This window comes from Erythrolamprus reginae, chromosome 4 (assembly GCF_031021105.1).
Source record: "Erythrolamprus reginae isolate rEryReg1 chromosome 4, rEryReg1.hap1, whole genome shotgun sequence".
NCBI lineage: Eukaryota > Metazoa > Chordata > Lepidosauria > Squamata > Dipsadidae > Erythrolamprus > Erythrolamprus reginae.
In genome coordinates, this window is record NC_091953.1 from 106,607,944 (window position 1) to 106,628,901 (window position 20,958).

The 20,958-nt window shown below is 38.4% G+C and overlaps 1 protein-coding gene across 13 annotated transcripts in view; it reads right to left on the reverse strand.

Annotated features, from left to right (window-relative positions):
- The window catches only part of ARHGEF7 (Rho guanine nucleotide exchange factor 7), a 113,172-nt gene that overhangs the window by 36,975 nt on the left and 55,239 nt on the right, over window positions 1–20,958 (reverse strand). For all 13 annotated transcript variants that reach the window (XM_070751171.1, XM_070751185.1, XM_070751181.1 and 10 more), the window contains exons 10-17: window positions 15,140–15,278; window positions 14,089–14,148; window positions 12,519–12,665; window positions 11,736–11,822; window positions 9,394–9,472; window positions 5,691–5,830; window positions 4,627–4,851; window positions 4,249–4,342 (exon numbers count right to left, since the gene is read on the reverse strand). In XM_070751171.1, coding sequence (XP_070607272.1) covers window positions 4,249–4,342; window positions 4,627–4,851; window positions 5,691–5,830; window positions 9,394–9,472; window positions 11,736–11,822; window positions 12,519–12,665; window positions 14,089–14,148; window positions 15,140–15,278 — 971 coding nt within the window. The remainder of the gene's footprint in view (window positions 1–4,248; window positions 4,343–4,626; window positions 4,852–5,690; window positions 5,831–9,393; window positions 9,473–11,735; window positions 11,823–12,518; window positions 12,666–14,088; window positions 14,149–15,139; window positions 15,279–20,958) is intronic.

Consider the following 20,958-nt stretch of genomic DNA (forward strand, 5'->3'; position numbering starts at 1 on the left):
GTCACAATTCAAAGTGTTGGTTATGACCTTTAAAGCCCTTCATGGCACTGGACCAGAATATCTCCGAGACCGCCTGCTGCCGCACGAATCCCAGCAACCGATTAGGTCCCACAGAGTGGGCCGTCTCCGGGTCCCGTCAACTAAACAATGTCGGTTGGCGGGCCCAAGGGGAAGAGCCTCCTCTGTGGCGGCCCCGACCCTCTGGAACCAACTCCCCCCAGAGATTAGAACTGCCCCTACTCTCCTTGCCTTTCGTAAGCTCCTTAAGACCCACCTTTGTCGTCAGGCATGGGGGAACTGAGACATCTCCCCCGGGCATGTACAATTTATGAATGGTATGTCCGTATGTATGTTTGTTTAGAAAATGGGGTTTTTTAAATATTTTTAAACTGTAATTTAGATTTGTTGTAAATTGTTTCACTTTGTTATGAGCCACCCCGAGTCTGCGGAGAGGGGCGGCATACAAATCTAAATAATAAAATAAATAAATAAATAAAATTGCAAACAAAAATCCCATAGAAACATAGAAGACTGGCGGCAGAAAAAGACCCCATGGTCCATCTAGTCTGCCCTTTTACTATTTCCTGTATTTTATCTTACAATGGATATATGTTTATCCCAGGCATGTTTAAATTCGGTTACTGTGGATTTACCAACCACGTCTGCTGGAAGTTTGTTCCAAGGATCTACTACTCTTTCAGTAAAATAATACTTTCTCATGTTGCCTTTGATCTTTCCCCCAACTAACTTCAGATTGTGTCCCCTTGTTCTTGTGTTCACTTTCCTGTTAAAAACACTTCCCTCCTGAACCCTATTTAACCCTTTAACATATTTAAATGTTTCGATCATGTCCCCCCTTTTCCTTCTGTCTTCCAGACTATACAGATTGAGTTCATGAAGTCTTTCCTGATACGTTTTATGCTTAAGACCTTCCACCATTCTTGTAGCCCGTCTTTGGACCCGTTCAATTTTGTCAATATCTTTTTGTAGGTGAGGTCTCCAGAACTGAACACAGTACTCCAAATCCCATCTTGGGGTTTGTATCCTAGATTGATACTGAAAAATCCCATCTTGGGGTTTGTATCCTAGCTGAAAAAGCCTATCCTGAAGTATGTCAACACTAAGTCACATGGTGACTTACCATTTTGAAATAGCACTATTCACTGTTTCTAGAATCCTATTGGTGATAAGTCCAGGGCCCATATCACCAGTCTAATGTATTCCTCAAAAGCTGAGGGAACAGAACTGAATTATGTAGCTGTGTTACCTAACCCTAATACGCTTTAGTTTTAATTGGTGTTTTAAACAACAACCTTTTCCCAAAGGTGCTTTTTCCAAAAGGCAACTGGACTTTCTTTTTTTTTTTTTTTGGGGGGGGGGGGGGGGCTGCTGTTTCCCTTTAAAAATGTTTCACTTCTTACCAAAAAGCTTTTTGAATTCTAAATGACTGGTGGGGAATGGAAGGACTTATATTCTTTGAAGCCATCTGCTCATTAGCACTCTTGAGAATAGTCCAATCCACTTGGGGCTTTATCTGTATCCTGAGAGTCACCTGAATCAGAGTGCAAATGGGTGTGGAACCTTCTTGGGACTGCTCTGATTCAGGTGACTCTGAGGATACAGATAAAAAGCACCTCTGAGACAACCATGACCTGCATGATTGAGACTCTCCAAAGACCACTGATCATTGTCCCTCTACTTCCCCTAAGAACGTTTAGATTAAAACAATTCAGTTTAGGAGAACTAACTCTTTTCTGGCTATAAAAATATAGATGTTTTATTAAACTAATCCTGAATTAAGTAATTTTAAAATTTGCCCATCAAATTTTACTTTTTACTAGTTAATACTAACTTACTGGAGTTTAACATCTAAAGGTCTTTTTAGATTAGATTAGATTAGATTAGATTTATTTATTGTTTATTTATTTATTTATTAAAGATCTTTTTAATGTTATGCTTCTAGATTTATAAAGAGAATCAATCTTTCTCATTTGTTAGCAACAATTTCATGAAAGGGCATACTACATTGAGGGAGAAAGAAGACAATAAATGTAATATTGGGTATTGTAATATTAGACATTACCATAAATAAAATCAAACTATTCATTTTAGACATTCTGAATGACATCAAATATATTCCTCTAATAGCAAATAAAGCTATTTTGACATAACAAGATCTATGTAATCTAATCTAATACATTTGAATTGTTTTAAGTCTTCTAAAGGCATTTCCTACCTGTATGTCAAATTTGCTATGACATAACAGGATCTATCATTGGGATATGTACAAGGTGTTGGCAACCTGTGGCTCCAGAGCTGCATGCATCTCTTTCAATACTCTGCTGCGGCTCCCAGTCACGACACATGAATGAAAGAGCTCTTTTCCTGTTGCGATGGTGGAGATGGGCGGAGCCTTAGTGTGGGAGTGAAGTGCCCCTGTACTTGCCTTTGCACGGCAACAGGATTCTGCCTTCATTGTGGTACATTTGCTGTTGCCGCCAGCAAAGAGGGCTGGGAGAGAATGATGGGGGTGGATCTTGAGGGGTGGGGGCCGTCCACCAAGCCTGGCCTTCCTCCTCCGTCAGCGGGGCCAAGAGAAAGAAGGGGATGGGCATGAGGAAATACTCATCTCCCCCAGCCGAGCACTAAGCACAAAAGCCCAGGAGGGGGGCGGCGGTTGGCCCACAAAAGTGCCCCCATTGAAGAGTCAGATAGTGGAGAGGCCTGACCTGTCTCTCACAGCGGGACACTGTTTGGCACCTCCACCCTGAGCTGCCACTTTTGAAATATGCCGCGCCTTTGAGGAAGCCGGACAACGGCTGGGACTATGGAGGGGGGGGAGCAGAGGCGTCAGGGCTGTTCCCCCTTTCTCAGAAAGCTGGGCCTGGAGGAGTGCGGAGAATTGCACGTTGAGTGCCAGAGGATCAGAAGGCACATTCCGACATCACCCCAACAGACCTTTCCAGCATGCGCTCATCTGTTCTGAAATGGGATTGAATGAGAGATAGGGAGAAGGGAGCAAGAGGAAGAGTAGGGGAGCTTCTAGGAGAAGCCCAGTTGGCTTTCCTTTTGGTGTGTGTTGGGGAAACCCAATACCTCGCCATTGCCTGCCCGCTGCTCTTGCAGTGCCTTGTACAGCAGAGTGAAGGCGCGTTTCACAATGGGGAAGACTGGGGCCCCTCTTCCTGCTGGAGCCCATTATGACACAGAACCACAATGAGACCTTGTCCCATTCACCCCTGGCAACTCTCTCTCTCAGAACAGAGACCAGGTTGTGCGTACAGCACAGTAAAGGCCAGAAGTAGCCAACTGCCATTTCCGGCTGCAGTCAGGCGAGAGAGAGAGATTCAGCTAGATTCGGCTCCATCTGCTCCAATCTCTCTGCTTTTGCCCAGTACTGCAATAATTCAGTGGACTTTGCCTGCCAAGCATCTTCGGGGGTGCCCAGGGAGTACATTTTCCGGCCACTTTTGGACCGAATTGAAGGATGCGTATGCGTCCCTATGTGAGTGGACTGCTGCTTGGGATGATGCTTCTCTGAAGTGCATGCGGTGAACTAAGGCGACAACCTCGTGGTGCTGTGATGTAACAGCCTGAAAGTTACACCTTTTGCTACGCAAGATTTATTTTTGTATTTTTTCAAAGACATAACATGGCCGAGTTTCCTTATAGTTATTCCCCTAGCTGTGTAGGTTGGAGAGTGGGGATGGGGAGTGGGGATGAGGAATGGGGTAGAGGGCAAGTGAAAGAAAGAAAAAGAAGAATGAAAGAAAGAGAAAAATGAGAGAGGGGGTGAGGGGGGGATGAGAAGGAGGGAGGGAGCGAAGGAGACAGAGATCTGTTTCCCATAGAAAACACTGTGTAGGCATGGCTGGGGGTGGTCATATGACTGGGTGGGAGTGAGTGATTTAATTTAATTTAATTTAATTAACTTGACTTCTATGCCGCCCAATCGCAATGGGACTCAGTGATGTCAAGTTGGCCACGCCCACCTAGGTTTTGTGGCTTCTGGTGTTTTGTTTTCTATGGGAAACGAATCCAAATGGTTCTTTGAGTGTTTAAGGTTGCAGACCTCTGGGATATACAGTCATATTACAAGATATAACAAGATCTGTCTAACCAGTTATATCTTGTTATGTCATAGGAAATGAAATATATAGATTGGAAATGAGGTATATAGCCATATTACAGGACTTAATAAAACAAATCAATAATGTGTGTTAGATTAAGTATAAAAAGTATACTTACTTTTTCTAAGAGCAAATTCTTCTTCTGATGGTTTCCGTTCTGGTTTTCGCTTGGGCAACAGTTTTTTCATGGTTTTAGGGCTTTTGCTGAGGTCCTGTTTGGATTTTTAAAAAAGAATATACTGTACAGAACTGACATTTATACGTAAAAGTTCAAAATATTAAGATATGTCAATGAAAGGGTTATTATAAATTTATTACAACACACACAGAGATCACTTTAATGTTCTTATATTGGAAATCAACATGGAATGAGTATACCAAACATTTCAGGTACCAACCAACTTTCCAGAACGGATTGTGGTTGTTAGCTGAGGTTCCACCGTACATGGATAGAATTAAAAACAAGCAAGTTCTTTCATGGGATTTTCATTCTCACCTCTTTATAACAGAGTGCTGCTGAAGGCCTTAATGGAGGTGCAGGTCGTAAACAGCTCAAACTCCACGGCTTAGAAGTTTTAGGCGGCTCCAGTGGTCCCCAGTTTATAGTGGTGTGAGGTGTCCCATGATGCGAAGGGTGTGGAAGGGTATGATAGACAGGAGTCATTGGCATTTGCTTGCTATCTGCATGCTTGCTAGACGGTGTTACAGGATGAGATGGAAGCTGCCCAGTTGAACAAGTCAAAAAGGACCAAAAAAAATGAATACAATGAATATCATTGGATTATGGATTTTGGCACTATTCTCCTGAATAATTACTCTACCTTATTTATGCTAAACTAGCAAGTAAAAGGGAGAGGACTCCCTAAGGATTTTACTCTGCTAGATGTTGCTGACTATAGGAGGTGGTGTTCATCTCTATTTCAAGGCCTTTGAGGCAATGCTGTCCAAAGACATTTCTGTGGTCATGTGGCCAATATGACATCATGGAGCACTGCTACCTACCCACTGAAGTGATATCTATTTATCTACCCACATTTGCATGTTTTTGAACTGTTGGGCTGGCAGAAACTTGGGCATGGACAAGAGCTCACCCCGTCATATGACACTCAGGTCTTGAACCTGGGATGCTGGTTTTCCAGCTGACATCTCAACCACTAAGCCACCATGCTGCCCTGCTAAATTAGTTATTACTATTACTATTAAATATGCAGCTGGAACATGCAATGCTATTATCTACTGGAATTTATGTTTCCTTCAACTCTGTTGCACACAAATATTAACAGTGAATTAACTCAATAATATAACTACATTTGTAAGTATGTTACTGGATATATTACTGGAACTCTGTAGATCAAGCAAATGATATAGCTACTTTCCTTGCAATTATTACTATGTCCACAAAAGGGTTAAGTCAATAAGGAAAATAAGCGTGCATATTTTTTCTCAGCCCTGATGACTTGTTTGAAACCATCAGTAAAGCAGCAAGCGGTTTGGCTACAATTTTCACAAGCCTTTCTTACATAAATAGGTAGCTCCTTCATAACAGGTTGGTCCTCTTACCGTATGAGAAGGAACAGAATGTGGTTTAATTGCAGGAGTCCCAACAGTTGTTACTTTTGTTTGTTTCTGCAGATGATCTACCCACTCATGCAAATCTTGTTGATTATTACAAGACACCAATATCCGCTCTATCATATTGCCTAGAATCAAATAGAAAATGCTGAACAAAAAAAGTAAAAGAAATAAACACCTTTTAAAAAGTATGTAATGCTGTAATTGTTCTATAAGGTACAGCAAATACCGATATATATTAATTCTTAATTAATATCTACGCAATACATTGTCTTCTCAACATTATAGTAAAAAGAATCTGCGATAACCATAATACCAAATTTATGTTCCTGCTTCCAAGAACTTTGAATATGGGTTTAGGATCTGTGAGAAGGTTGCAAGTGCACATTCATGCTGGCGGTTGCCTTATTAACAACTATTTGACCTTTAAGATGATGGCCATTTCTTATATTCATCAGTAAATCTTAGGAAAAATAGTAGTTGCTCATTGTGGTAATCTGCAGAAAGCTCATTGGTTGCCAATACATTTCCAAATTTAATATTTTTTTCTTCTAAAGTCCTAAAAAACTCAAATAATACTCTTATAATGCAAGTTCAGCTAAGAAGGTTATGTCCCTAATGCTACTCTACCTCTGTTAGGCGAATAGAATAGAATAGAATAGAATAGAATTGAATTTTATTGGCCAAGTGTGATTGGACACACAAGGAATTTGTCTTGGTGCATATGCTCTCAGCGTACATAAAATAAAATATACATTTGTCAAGAATCATGTGGTACAACACTTAATGGTTATCATAGGGGTCAAATAAGCAATGAAGAAGCAATATTAATAAAAATCTTAGGATATAAGCAACAAGTTACAGTCACACGGTCAACATGGGAGGAAATGGGTGATAGGAATGATGACAAAAACTAGTAGAATAGAAGTGCAGATTTAGTAGAAAGTCTGACAGTGCTGAGGGAATTATTTGTTTAGTAGAGTGATGGTGTTCAGAAAAAAACTGTTCTTGTGTCTAATTGTCTTGGTGTGCAGTGCTCTGTAGCGACGTTTTGAGGGTAAGAGTTGAAACAATTTGTGTCCAGGATGTGAGGGGTCAGTAAATATTTTCCCCGCCCTCTTTTTGACTCGTGCAGTATACAGGTCCTCAATGGAAGACAGGTTGGCAGCAATTGTTTTTTCTGCAGTTCTGATTATCCTCTGAAGTCTGTGTCGGTCCTGTTGGGTTGCAGCACCAAACCAAACAGTTATATAGGTGCAGATGACAGACTCAATGCTTCCTCTGTAGAACTGTATCAGCAGCTCCTTGGGCAGTTTGAGCTTCCTGAGCTGGCGCAGAAAGAACATTCTTTGTTGTGCTTTTTTGATGATGTTTTTGATGTTAGGTGACCATTTTAGGTCTTGAGATATGATTGAACCTAGAAATTTGAAGGTCTCTACTGTTGATACTGTGTTGTCTAGTATTGTGAGAGGTGGAAGGGTTTCTCCTAAAGTCTACCACCATTTCTACAGTTTTGAGTGTGTTCAGTTCTAGATTGTTCTGGTCACATCACAAGGACAGTTGTTCAACTTCCCGTCTGTATGCGGATTCATCATTGTCTCGAATGAGTCCGATCACTGTTGTATCATATGCAAACTTCAGTATTTTAACAGATTGATCGTTTGAGATGCAGTCATTAGTGTATAGAGAGAAGATTTATTAATTTATTAATGATTTGAGAGAAGATTATTTCCTACAATTCCCTAATTTTCTCAATGTTTTTATAAGGTATCTTTCTCTAAGCCTACAAATTAAGTGGAGTTTATTCTAGCTGTTGATAATATGCTTTTATTAGTTTTAGATTAGTTTACATTTTATGATACTTTTCAGTTGCAGTAAACCCTATGTTTAAAGAGAAAATAAACATACATACATTTAAACTCCATAAATTTTAAGTGGGGTGATGCAAAATTAGAGTGAGCTTATACTATGAAGGGGTGCTGATAAGTCTACATCACATGAAGGCCTTATGTGTCTAATATATGTTTTCAAAATTTTGCTTTGTAGCTTATGGCAACAGTGTTCTACACATAGGAAAAACAAAATGGTGGTCTGAGGCGTTGTTTACAGCAAATTAGAGCAGGAGTGATAAAATTCATGTTTCTGAAAGGAAAGTCCGTGAAGGATATTCATGGTGGTATGTCGCAGACATTGGGGAACCAATGTCCTCCATATTCTACAGTTAAGAACTGGTTCGCCAAATTTAAAATGGGCCACTTCAGCACCAATAATGGGGAACATCCTGGACGACCAACAATGGTTGTTGTTCCAGATATCGTTGATGCTATGCACAACCTTTGCCGTCAGGCATGGGGGAACTGAAACACCTCCCCCGGGCATGTACAATTTATGCATGGTATGTTTGTGTGTGTGTTTGTTAGTAAATGGGGTTCTTCTTAAATCTTTTTAAATATTTTAAATTTATTTGGATTTGTCATGATTTGCTGTATCTTGCTGTGAGCCGCCCCGAGTCTGCGGAGAGGGGCGGCATACAAATATAAATAATAAAATAAATAAATAAATAAATAAACCTCATACTGGAGAATCGTCGAATTTCAACTACAGCAATAGCAGACATCATAGGGATTCCCCGTGAACGTGCTTGTGTCATTATCCATGAACATTTGGACATGAAGAAGCTATCTGCCAAGTGGGTCTCCAAATGTTTGACAACAGATCAGAAAAGCATGCAAGTGAAACTTCCTGGTCCATTTGTCAGCGTTTCCGGACTGATAAGAACTTCCTGGATCGACTGGTCACTATGGATGAGACCTGGATTTATTTGTATGACCCTGAAACCAAGGAGCAGTCAAAAGAGTGGAGGCACAGTAGTTCTCCTTGTCCAAAGAAGTTCAGGATGCAGAAATCAGCCACTAAGGTGATGGCGTCTGTGTTGTTGGATAAGGAGGGTGTGCTGCTAGTGGACTACCTTCAAAAGGGTTCTACCATCAATGCAAGGTATTACACTGAACTTTAGGACAAACTGAAGGCAGCTCTGAAGGCCAAAAGTTGTGGCAACTATCCAAAGTAATCTTGTTCCTGCAAGACAACATCTCCACTCACACTGCACAAGTGACCATGGCAAAACTGGTGGAGCTAGGCTTCCAGCTGGTTGACCACCCACCTTATTCATCGGATCTAGCTCCCTTCGACTATCTTGTTTCCAAACCTGAAGAAACACCTCAAGGGTACCAAATTTCGCACCATTTCTGATGCCTTGGCTGCTACAGATGCCTGGTTTGAGGCACAACCGAAATCCTTCTTTTTGCAAGGTTTACAGAACTTGGAATACAGATGTAAGAAGTGTATTGACATCAGTGGGGAGTATGTGGAATAATTGTAAAGTTTCATTTTCCTATCACATTTCTTTCTGGGTAAAACCAAAGACTTTTCAGTACCCCCTTGTATATTTCTGCTGACTTAACAGACTTCCAAGAGATTTAGAATAGCCTTTCTTCTGCCTACAAAAACTGTGAAGTTACAATATCCATGTTCACCAGTCTGTTAGACCAGCAGACATGCTTGTTGGAGATTATGGAGTTGAAGAAAACTAAAATGGAGAACAATAGTTTAGAAAACGAACAGATGCCAATTCTATTAACATTGTTTACTACATATTCACAAAAAAGACCAGAATGAACAAAAACATTACCTGATATTTCAAATGCATTTCTGTGATTTTCACTATCTTCTAGTTTTGTGATGGTCATCCCTGTTAATGGAAGTTTTCCCTAAAAGCAAATGCACCATTATTATTTCAATTAATTCATCAAATATTACTGAATAATAAAACATAGAGAGGAAATTGTATCATAATTGAAATTAGGACATATACTGAAGCAAGTTCTAGATGCCTAGACATGATGGTTAATTATATATTTACTTACCTAAAAAGCCTTTGCTTGCCAAAATGCCATAGCAAGATCTTAGTTAAATGATACAATTTATTTATTTATTTGTTTGTTTGTTTGTTTGTTCAATTTCTATGCCGCCCTTGTCCTGAGACTCAGGGTGGTTCTACAGTTTGCAATAATAGTTTAGGTCCATATATAATTATATCTGAGTTCATTCATTCATTCATTCATTCATTCATTCATTCATTCATTCATTCAATTTTTATGCCGCCCTTCTCCTTAGACTCAGGGTGGCTTACAACATGTTAGCAATAGCACTTTTTAACAGAGCCAGCCTATTGCCCCCACAATCCGGGTCCTCATTTTACCCACCTCGTAAGGATGGAAGGCTGAGTCAACCTTGAGCCGGTGATGAGATTTGAACCGCTGATCTTCAGATCTACACTCAGCTTCAGTGGCCTGCAGTACAGCACTCTACCTGCTGCGCCACCCCAGCTACAATATGTTATGCCCATTGAGGTAAAACTCAACTCACAAGAACAAACTTCACATGAACTTAAGTGTCCCTTCCTCTTCCCTGTTCCACCCTCCTCATTCCCATGAACTGTCCCTATACATGGTTGAAATCTGTTCTGAAAAAATCTAGACAGATCTAAAGAATGTATGGAGAGAAAACTAAATGTCCTCACTCACAATTAATGGACACAACTGGTAGCTTATTGAAAATAACAATTACCTTGGCTGATTTCACATCATCCACCACCATCCCATCCTGTTTTAAGCGTAACTACGCCTTCAGTTCTCAAATGATTAATGACTTAACAGAGATACAGAAGCATTTGGAACATAACTTTCTCAGCTGATCTTGCATTATAGGAGTTGACTGGTTTCTCTCTAAGTAATAGAGGCTTATATATTGGGATAAGCAGCACACAATGTAGTCTCACCTCGGGTTGAAAAAGTATATGTGAGTTGAAACTAATATTTCTAACACCTTGTTCTTGAGCACAAGTTGTCCTCAGAGCTGTGTCCTATGTCTGCTGTTGCTCGCCCTGCTGACCCATGACTGTTGTGAGAGGTTTGCTACAAACCATATTGTGAAGTATGTGGATGATTCAACAATAGTGGGTCTTATTCAGGGTACTAATGATTACTGGGAAGAGGCAGAGGCCTTGATGAACTACTATAATAAAACTGCCTAGTTTTAAATGTAGTTTTCATTGCTGATTCCAGTAAAGGCAGGCACAGCCATACACCTTTGTGTATTAACAATTCAACTATGAAAGTGGTTAGTAATACAAAATTTTAGGTGTGCAGCTGGTGAGCTTGGTTGTTCAACAATGAGACATTGGTGAAATGGGCACAGCAGCGCCTACATTTTCTGCATTGTATGAGAATATAATGTACATACATACATACACATATAGCATACAGTATGTATATTTGTGTGCATATATGTTTATGTTTGAGAGAGAGAAAGAATTAGAAGTTCATATTTTAATGTGTTGCCAGTGTGTTCACAGAAAAAAGTGACAATAAAGGTTATTGCACTGACTGTCGATCAGTTTCCGGTCACAATTCAAAGTGTTGGTCATGACCTTTAAAGCCCTACATGGCATTGGTCCAGAGTACCTCCGGAACCGCCTGCTACCGCACGAATCCCAGCAACCAATAAGGTCCCACAGAGTTGGCCTTCTCCGGGTCCCGTCAACTAAAGAATGTTGTTTGGCGGGCCCCAGCGGAAGAGTCTTCTCTATGGCGGCCCCGGCCCTCTGGAATCAACTTCCCCCGGAGATTAGAACTGCCCCAACCCTCCTTGTCTTTCGTAAATTACTCAAGACCCATCTATACCACCAGGCATGGGGGAGTTGAGACACCTTTCCCCCAGGCTTTTTTATATTTATGTTTGGATATATGTGTTGTTTGTTTTTTAAATATGATAGGGTTTTTATGTGCTTTTAATATTAGATTTATTTTACCTAGAATATTGTTTTTATTGTTGTTGTGAGTCGTCCCGAGTCTTCGGAGAGGGGCGGCATACAAATCTAATAAATTATTATTATTATTATTATTATTATTATTATTATTATCTTATCTCATCCTACCCTAGAGACTAAAATTGTACTGAAGCGTCCAATACCTGATATATAAAGCCACTCATCCTTGGGCTGGCAGACAACATCAGCAAAATGTTAGGGAAGAGAAGAAGGTATCTTTCATTTTTTTCCTAATTAGAAGAAAAACCAGTATTATAAAAATCGGATTAAGGCAAGGCATGACTTGTGACAAAATGTAGATAAACAAATGAGATGGCAATCACAATACCTCTCAAACCAGCACCATATTAGACATCTTTAGAACAAAAGAGGCTAAGAAATTTTTAGTACAAGCTCCCTCCAGAGCAGTGTTTCCCAACCTTCACAACTTGAAGGTATTTGGACTTCAAATCCCAGAATTCCCCAGCCAGTATTCACTGGTTGGGGAATTCTGGGAGTTGAAGTCCAAATATCTTCAAGTTGCCAAGGTTGGGAAACACTGCTCCAGAGAATGTAATCTTATTTGAAAGAAAATGCAAAACACGTCTCAGACAGAAAACTACTGATATTTTAATAAAAGAAAATGACCTCTAATATGATAAAATGTTTATTTCTAAAAAAAACTTCATTCCTTTAGTAAATGCGAAATTCAAAGTATCATCTTAATGACATAAATAAAGCAAAGATGAGGCATTATTAAAAACACTCAAAAATGCTACAAGTAACTATTTTGAAGAGGCAAATGTGTTGTTTTGGCTCCTGTGTCTAGATTGACTGATTGAGTGTATTTTTAATGCCACCCACTTGCCAAATAATTCTGAATGGCTCGGAAGAAAAAAATAAAATAAAAACAATTCTGGTACCAGTCTAAGCAAAACCTGCCATACCTCACTGCCAGCACACTGAATCATGACTTGTGACATGTAAATTACAGTTCCTAATGTTTTAATATCTTCTCCTTCCCAGCACCGGATGGCTTCAGTTAATATCTGGAGTTCAAGTTCTTTTCTTTTCCGTACTTCTTGGCACTGTGCCTACAGGACAAGAATAAAATATCACATGTCATATAACTGGAGTAGCTATGAATAGTTGTTTTAGTACAAGTAGTTCTTGACTTATGACCATAATGGACACCAAAATTTATGTGGCTAAGTGAGACAGATGTCAACTGAGTTTTGCCCTGTTGTGGCCCTTTATTGCCATAGTTATTAAGTAAATCATCATAGTTGCTAAGTTAGTAACACAGTTGTTAAATAGATCTGGATATTTTATTAATATTGATTGTTTCTTCACTGCTTATTTGACCCCTATGACAATCATTAAGTGTTGTACCACATGATTCTTGACAAATGTATCTTTTTGTTTTATGTACACTGAGAGCATCTGCACCAAGACAAATTCCTTGTGTGTCCAATCACACTTGGCCAATGAAATTCTATTCTATTCTATTCTATTCTACCCCATTGATTTTGCTTGTCAGAAAGTTGGAAAAAATCATTATGCTGCAATGCTCTGGGGGCTACCTTTGAAAAGTGTTCGGAACCTTCAGGTCGTGCAGAATGCGGTTGTGACAGCAATCACGGGCTTCCCTGGGTATGCCCATGTTTCGTCAACACTCCACGGCCTGCACTGGCTGCCAATCAGTTTCCAGTCACAATTCAAAGTGTTGGTTAGGACTTATAAAGCGCTACATGGCATCGGAGCAGACTACCTTCGGGACCGCCTTCTGCTGCATGAATCCCAGAGACTAATTAGGTCCCACAGAGCTGGCCTTCTCCAGGTCCCGTCAACTAAGCAATGCCGTCTGGCGGGGCCCAGGGGAAGACCCTTCTCTGTGGCGGCCACGGCCCTCTGGAATCAACTCCCCCCGGAGATTAGGATTGCCTCCACGCTCCTTGCCTTTCGTAAGCTCCTGAAAACTCACCTATATCCCCAGACATGGGGAAATTGATATACCCCCTCAGCTATTATGATTTATGTATGGTCTATTTGGATTGTATGATTGTTTTTTACTATAAGGGTTTTAAATATTGTTTTTAATATTGGATTTGTACTCTGTATATTGTCTGTTGTGAGCAGCTCCGAGTCTTCGGAGAGGGGCGGCATACAAATCTTAATAATAATAATAATAATAATAATAATAATAATAATAATAATAACAACAACAACAACAACAACAACAACAACAACATACAATATACAATACTGTAACTGTTATAAAATATGAGTTAATTTTGTTTAACAACTGTAATAATAAATGACTGTAAAATTGGGGTGATTTACTTAACAACGAAAAGTCCCAATTGTGGTCATAAGTCTAGGAATGCCTATAATGGAATTGTCCATGTTTCATTTCACCATGGATCTGCTTTGTTAATTTTTTTCTCTGCTATCACTCCAAATAAAATGGTTTTCAAAAGCTACTGCTCTGTTTTTTGAGTTCTACAAGTTACTTACAGAAAGATTTTTGAAAGCCGTCATGGATTTCTGAATGTCTGGTCGGTCAGGATGATAATCCTAAAAGAAAATTCAAAGGAAATGGATTTTCAACTTGTTTTGGAATTAATGTCATTTCTGTTAATACTGGATTAAGCACGTAAGAAACTTTCCTCTTAACTACTTTGATTTACCGTAAGTAACTAATCTCTAAATAAGATCATGCCAGCAAGAAACAAATAATTTTGCAAGAACGTTTTTTCTTGAAAGGAATCAAGAAGACTGTAGTCTTCTTAGAATAGAAAATAAAACTTGGCCACTGTCAATTTTTCAAGAGATAATATGTAAATCAATATGAAACAATTAAAATGTGCCAAAATTCTCAAACTGAGTATTTAAATTTAAAATTAAAATTATAAATACATTCCGCAATAAACTAAAGCTCTTAATTCAATGTTTAATACTGAAGACTTAGCCTTCAAGCAATAGTAAATAATATCTAGCAGTTAAACCGATTGACTATGTATTGTATAATAAAACTGAAACAGCACACTGCTGTTTTTATAAATTAAATGAGCTTTAGTATGAGAGTATATGAAAAATATATGATTCACAATTCTCTCTTGAGCTGATTAACATTCAACTATCAAACATATTCAACCACCTCTTTCTAATCTTGCAAATGCATGAAAGAAAGCCACAAAATTTAGGAAAACGGGGGTGGGGGGATCAGAAACAGTCCACTGGCATTTACTCTGCATTTTTCTACAGTGCAATTTCATAGTTCTGAATCATAGATGCAAGGTAAAACTGGCTTTATTCTTGTATTATAGATTTCACAAGTCAAGTGAAATGAGCATTAGCTTAAGATCAGAAGGTATTACTTCATCTTTGAAAATAGAGTCACCCTTAAACATATAATCTAGCATTCCCAAACAATTACTTCTATGATCTCAGAGGAATAAGAACAAAGTACTGTACTTAGTTATCAATCATCTTTGAAATGCTATTTTAAGATGTTTATCAAATCACTATTAAACTGGAATGTAAATGTTGTGAGAATATACTGTACCTCCATGTGTCTTTCAAGCTCTTTAAGTAATGTGGGATATTTATCTAGACGCATAAAAGGTTTGCTCAAGCCTGTGGTCAGTACAAGAATCCCAGGACTGTTGGCTCCTTTTAGCTCCATGAATTCTCCTAACTCTTCACTGTGCATGCAAAAAGAAATATAAACAAACATTTGAAGTTTAAATGGGGAATTGTGGCCAGCCATACCTGTAAGAAATTTTCAAAAATATTCCAGTATAGTATCTTCTATATGTAGATCTGCACAATATTGCAACGTGCTGTGGCTTGTTCCAAATGACAAGTCAACAGAACCAGAGTATACCGTCAGATTACCCCCCCCTCCCAAAATCAATAGCTATGACTCAGCCTTCATTTCTTTAAAGCAAAACTAGGCCACCCACAATATTAATGCCTTTAAACATCCTTCAAATCTTTTTTATATGCAACCTGGGGGAAATGGGGTGGGAAGGAAACCAAGCTATCTGTGGAAGTGGAGGGTCAAGAACTGGAAAATCCCGAACCCTGCCTGCTTTGGCTCTTCTGTGCACCCTCTATTTTAACATCCCAAGACCGATCTCCACCTTTTAAAAACCACAATGCAAAAACATCTATTTTACTTTTTCTTATAATCCCTGAAGGTTTTAGAAAACTCTTCACAGGGGGAATAACCAAACATTAAGAGAGAGACTTGATACTGTCATTACTCATTTTATTATAAAAAGACTATCATCAAGTACCTTTTTTTTTTGCTTTAGAAAAGGGACAAATAGAAATTTAGGGTCTATCTAGATCAGTGTTTTTCAACCAGTGTGCCGTGGCACAGTAGTGTGCCGCGAGACATGGTCAGGTGTGCCGCGAAGCTCAGAGAGAAAGAAAGCAAGAGAGAGAGAGAAAGAAAGCAAGAGAAAGAAAGAGCGAGTGATAAAGAGAACAAGAGAGAAAGAAAGCAAGAGAGAAAGAGAACAAGAGAAAGAGAGAGAGAGAGAAAGTAAGAGAGAGAGAGAAAGAGGGAGGGAAAGAGAGAGAGAGAAAGACATAGAGGGACGTAGGGAGGGAGAGAGAAAGCAAAAAAGGAAGGAAGGAAGAGAAAGAAAGAGGGATGGAGAGAGAGAGAAAGCAAGAGGAAGGAAGGGAGAGAAAGAGTTAAGGAGAAAGAAATAGAGCGAAGGGGAGGAAGAGAGAGAATTTTTTTGTCCAAACCTTTTTTTAGCCGCCCCCCCTCCCGCTCAATGTGCCCCAGTGTTTCGTAAATGTAAAAAATGTGCCGCGGCTCAAAAAAGGTTGAATGTCACTCATCTAGATCATGTTTAGTTTTGTAATAGAGCCTCACTGATCTTCCCTAACACAACTCTGAAAGACAAATAGAAACTGCTTTTAAAAGAAAAGTTGTCAATATTTCAATTAAGAGGTAGAGAAGATAAACAGGCCTTATTCACTAATATTTTCATAACCAAGACAGTTCCCACTCTGTCAATGACTATTTTGATTCTTTAGCTAATGAAATTGAATCCACTTTTTATGAAAATGTATAGTATAGTATAAGTATAAGTATAACTATAACTATTAGTATTAGTATAGTACAGTACAATATTAGTATATCTCCAAAACATAAGCTGAACTACACCACTAACAAAAATCACAAATATATTCTGAAAGGTTTATATCATACTATTTTAATAAAAAGTTTTATTATGCACAGAAATGTGATTTTATACTTACATAAAACATTAAATACTTCTAGCACAATTTTGATTTAAATAATCACTATTTCAATTTGTCTTTCTTCTGAAAGAATTTTACTTTGTGACTCAATATGAATCTTGGAATCTACAGAGATTTAATCACACTAGAAAATCTGTTTCCTTAGATGGTGATTCCATTCACAAAATCAATGGGTGTATAGTTCAAAATCATAGCTATTTTAACAAAGACTCTATGTGGAAAGCATTAAACAGCAAATTCACAGTATATTGGACTAAAACCGAAAACTAAGATAAAACCAATTATTTACTTGCACAAATAGATCCCTGTGATACGAAAAATAAATTACTATGCATCATTTACTTAAAGTGGGTTAGCTACATAGAATTAATAAGCAAATTATGACTACTGACTAATATAGAAATACTGACATGGTACAGTGGATATTTATTATCTAAATAGCCCTAATTATTTTCCACTGTTAAGTTCTACATTCTTAGAACTCTTTATTAACTCTCTAAAATCACTGAGACTTATTTCTCAATGCATGTATACAGAACTGTAATTTTTAAAAAGAAGTAAAGAAATCAATGCATTAAAACATAAGTTAAACTTATCCTCCAAATTAAATCTAATCTACTGTCATTTTAAGGTGTAAAATCACCTCAAATTAAAAAGAACGCTTTAAACCTCCAAAATGAATCAGTAAGAAATGAGTCAGTAAACAATAGAACCAGAATAAAGAGAGATAATTATAAACAAGTGCAAAATACTCAAAGCCATAACTTACACTTCCAGCTCCTGCCTATAATACATAGAACATGAACTCTCAGAACTGAAAGGCCTAAAGATGTCACACAGACAATGCATGCTTCAAGACCCTCCAGCAAATCTTTGACTCACTAAATGATAGGCGCTCTTGACTGCAGTTCCACACTGACTGCCTTATTCTGAGGCTGTTGCTTCGAGTATGACATCACCCCTGTGTTAGCAGCCCTTGGGAAACCACATGAGGGAGGGACAATAGATTGTCTGCCTCAGATGGTTATCGGGATCCCACAGGCCAATTAATCTCTCATAAGTGTGATTTTTCCAAGCTTCCCATTTTGAAATTTGATATTAAAAGCAAGGAGACTAATGGAATAGTCATGTCTAATTAAGCTACACCTGCAATATTTAAGTTTATCCAACTATAGTTTAAAAAAACAGCAATGGTGCCTATTAACAGACAGGATTGTTACTTCGAAGCAATACATCTGCAGTGTTGTATGTTTTTATTCTTAGTTGTATTCATTTTTGATCAATTATATGCTATCAAATTATATTTTACTCATAACAGCCATAACAATTAAAACAATGCTATTTATTTGTATACTAGCTTTAAATTAACTTAAACTTAAATATTAGATTTGTTTACATTGTACTATTATTGCTGTGAGCCGCCCCGAGTCTGCGGAGAGGGGCGGCATACAAATCTGATTAATATATATATAATATAATATATATATATCCAGGCTTCCCCAGGAACAATATTACAATAAAATCATAGCATGAAATGTTTGAAAATATACAGTAAGACATGTGCAAGATATATCTTTTCTTCAATATGCATTCTATTAATAGTACTTTTATAGGCAACAATTTATCTCTGACAATTAAACTAGCTGGCTTGATAATAGCCATAATATAAACAACTGAATTCCTGAAGTCAAAAATAATGCAGGTATCATGTTAGGATGTCTGTACGGAAATGCTTTTATTAGAAAAATCTGGACAGAAATCTTTCCCAGCCAAACCTATTTGCATCATATTGTGCTTTATCAATAATTACAATTTTAGTTAATACCAGAAAAGGGAATATTCTGGTATCATTCTAAACTCTAGAACGGCCACCAGGCAAAATTGTAAATTGAGCATGAAATAACTTTCTTTAATGGCTGTTAAAACAAGTTCAGCTACTTGCTACTAACTCCTTAAATTCATAGCACAATCACATCAAGAGAACTCTTTACATATATACTTTTGATAACAGTGACAATGCTACTACCATGAACATTACTAGCAAGGAATCTTTAGAAAAAGTAATTTTTTCTACAAACTTGAAAACTACCTTGGTGTACATAAACACAAGCACTTTTCTTTTTCCAACAATCAAATGTTATCAAATATAAAATCTTAGCCCCACTTGCAATAATAGCATGCTGGTGAGCAATCTCTTCATGCAGTAACTTGAAAAGATATATAACAGCAAGAAGAATAAAACAGATCAGACCAAAGTTCCCACAAACTCCCATGCAGCCTGATAGTGGCTCACCAGATTCTTCCAGAAAGTGCACAAAAAGTCTTTAAGGCAATGGTTCTCATACTTTCTAATGCCGCGACCCCTTAACCCTGCTGTTCTGTTCGGGTCCTTTTAGACCCGAAACGAAGTTTCAGACCCTGTAAAAAATATTTCCCTGCATATCTGAAACTTGAAATAACATGACTTTGTCTCATTTGAGGGGTTCTTTTTTTTTTTGGGGGGGGGGGGGGGGAATGGGGATGTTGGTTGTTTAATTTTTGCTGGACAAAATGACTATACACTTCTTCTGTTCCGGGTCCCTTTAGACCCGGACTAAAAAAAGGTTGGTTTTAGCTACTGGAAGTGTTTTTTTTAAATACTTTTTTTGCTGGTATACTAATTTGAACATTCCTGATCATAAAGAAATGAGAAATGAAATGAAAAAATTAATGCTTATTTGTTTATTTTGCTCAGAAAAGCCCCCCCCCCCGGCTGTGTACAATAATTTCACTTTAGATATAGATTAGGCTTCAAATTTCCAATTTTTTGAACCAGCCATTCTAATATAAGATCTTCTGTCATGTATTTATTAGCTCTCTACCATCCATAAAAGTAATCAAAATATTGCTTTAAATGTTTTAAAAGACATAGGAAGATGATGATGAATACCAAATAAAACATTAAGTAATTTAAAAGGCTAAGAGAGAATGTAAGCTTTTAAAAATGGCAACAACAACACCCCACCCCAAAAAATCTCCATTGTTGATAACATTGAAGAAGGCCTTTGCCCACAGTTAACAAACTGGGCCTCTAAAGATGCCTATTGTCTCCAAAAAGAAATGTTTCTTGTAGATCATAAACTTAATAAATGCACGTATCCCAGCGACCGATTAGGTCCCACAGAGTCGGCCTTCTCCGGGTCCCGTCAACTAAACAATGTCGGTTGGCGGGCCCCAGGGGAAGAGCCTTCTCTGTGGCGGCCCTGACTCTCCGGAACCAGCTCCCCCCAGAGATTAGAACTGCCCCTACCCTCCTTGCCTTCCGTAAACTCCTCAAAACCCACCTTTGTCATCAGGCCTGGGGGAATTGAGATATCTCCCCCGGGCCTATATAATTTATGTATGGTATGTTTGTAGGTATGTCTGCTTAAAAATGGGGGTTTTTAACTATTTTAAATTTTAAATTATATATTATTAGATTTGTTATGAATTGTTTTATTGTGTTGTGAGCCGCCCCGAGTCCACGGAAAGGGGCGGCATACAAATCTAAATAATAATAATAATAATAATAATAATAATAATAATAATAATAATTGTTTCATAAATTATCCTTAAATAACAAAACCGCTAACTTAAGCTTTTTAAACAGAATGGGGGAAAATTAATGCTTGGTTTAAAAAATAGGAAAGATACCACTATCCCATATCCATTCATGATTCCATGATGAATCCCTAAGCAAAGCTTCTTTTAAGTTACACTGTAACTGTCCAAATCCTTTGGGGAAAAATACAATGCACAGGAACACATAAAAAGCAGTTTTTGCTGAATCATTAAACAGCCTTGGTCAGTGATAGCGAACCAGTCGGGAATGGGAAGGACTGCACTGGCTTTTTCTCGGTGGCGAGCTGGATGGAATGCTTCATTCTAGCCATAGTTGGGATGACGCTTTCCCACCTGCTGGCGCCACAACCTGAGCCCCAGGAACCCCAACGTCCAAGGCTGGGAAGGGACACAGTCTTTCTAGCAGAGGGAGGTGACTCAACTTTATCTCCCTGTCCAACGCTGCAAAACTGGGTCATCCGTGGAGATGTATTGCCAGCCTGATGGGGGGCAGGGGGC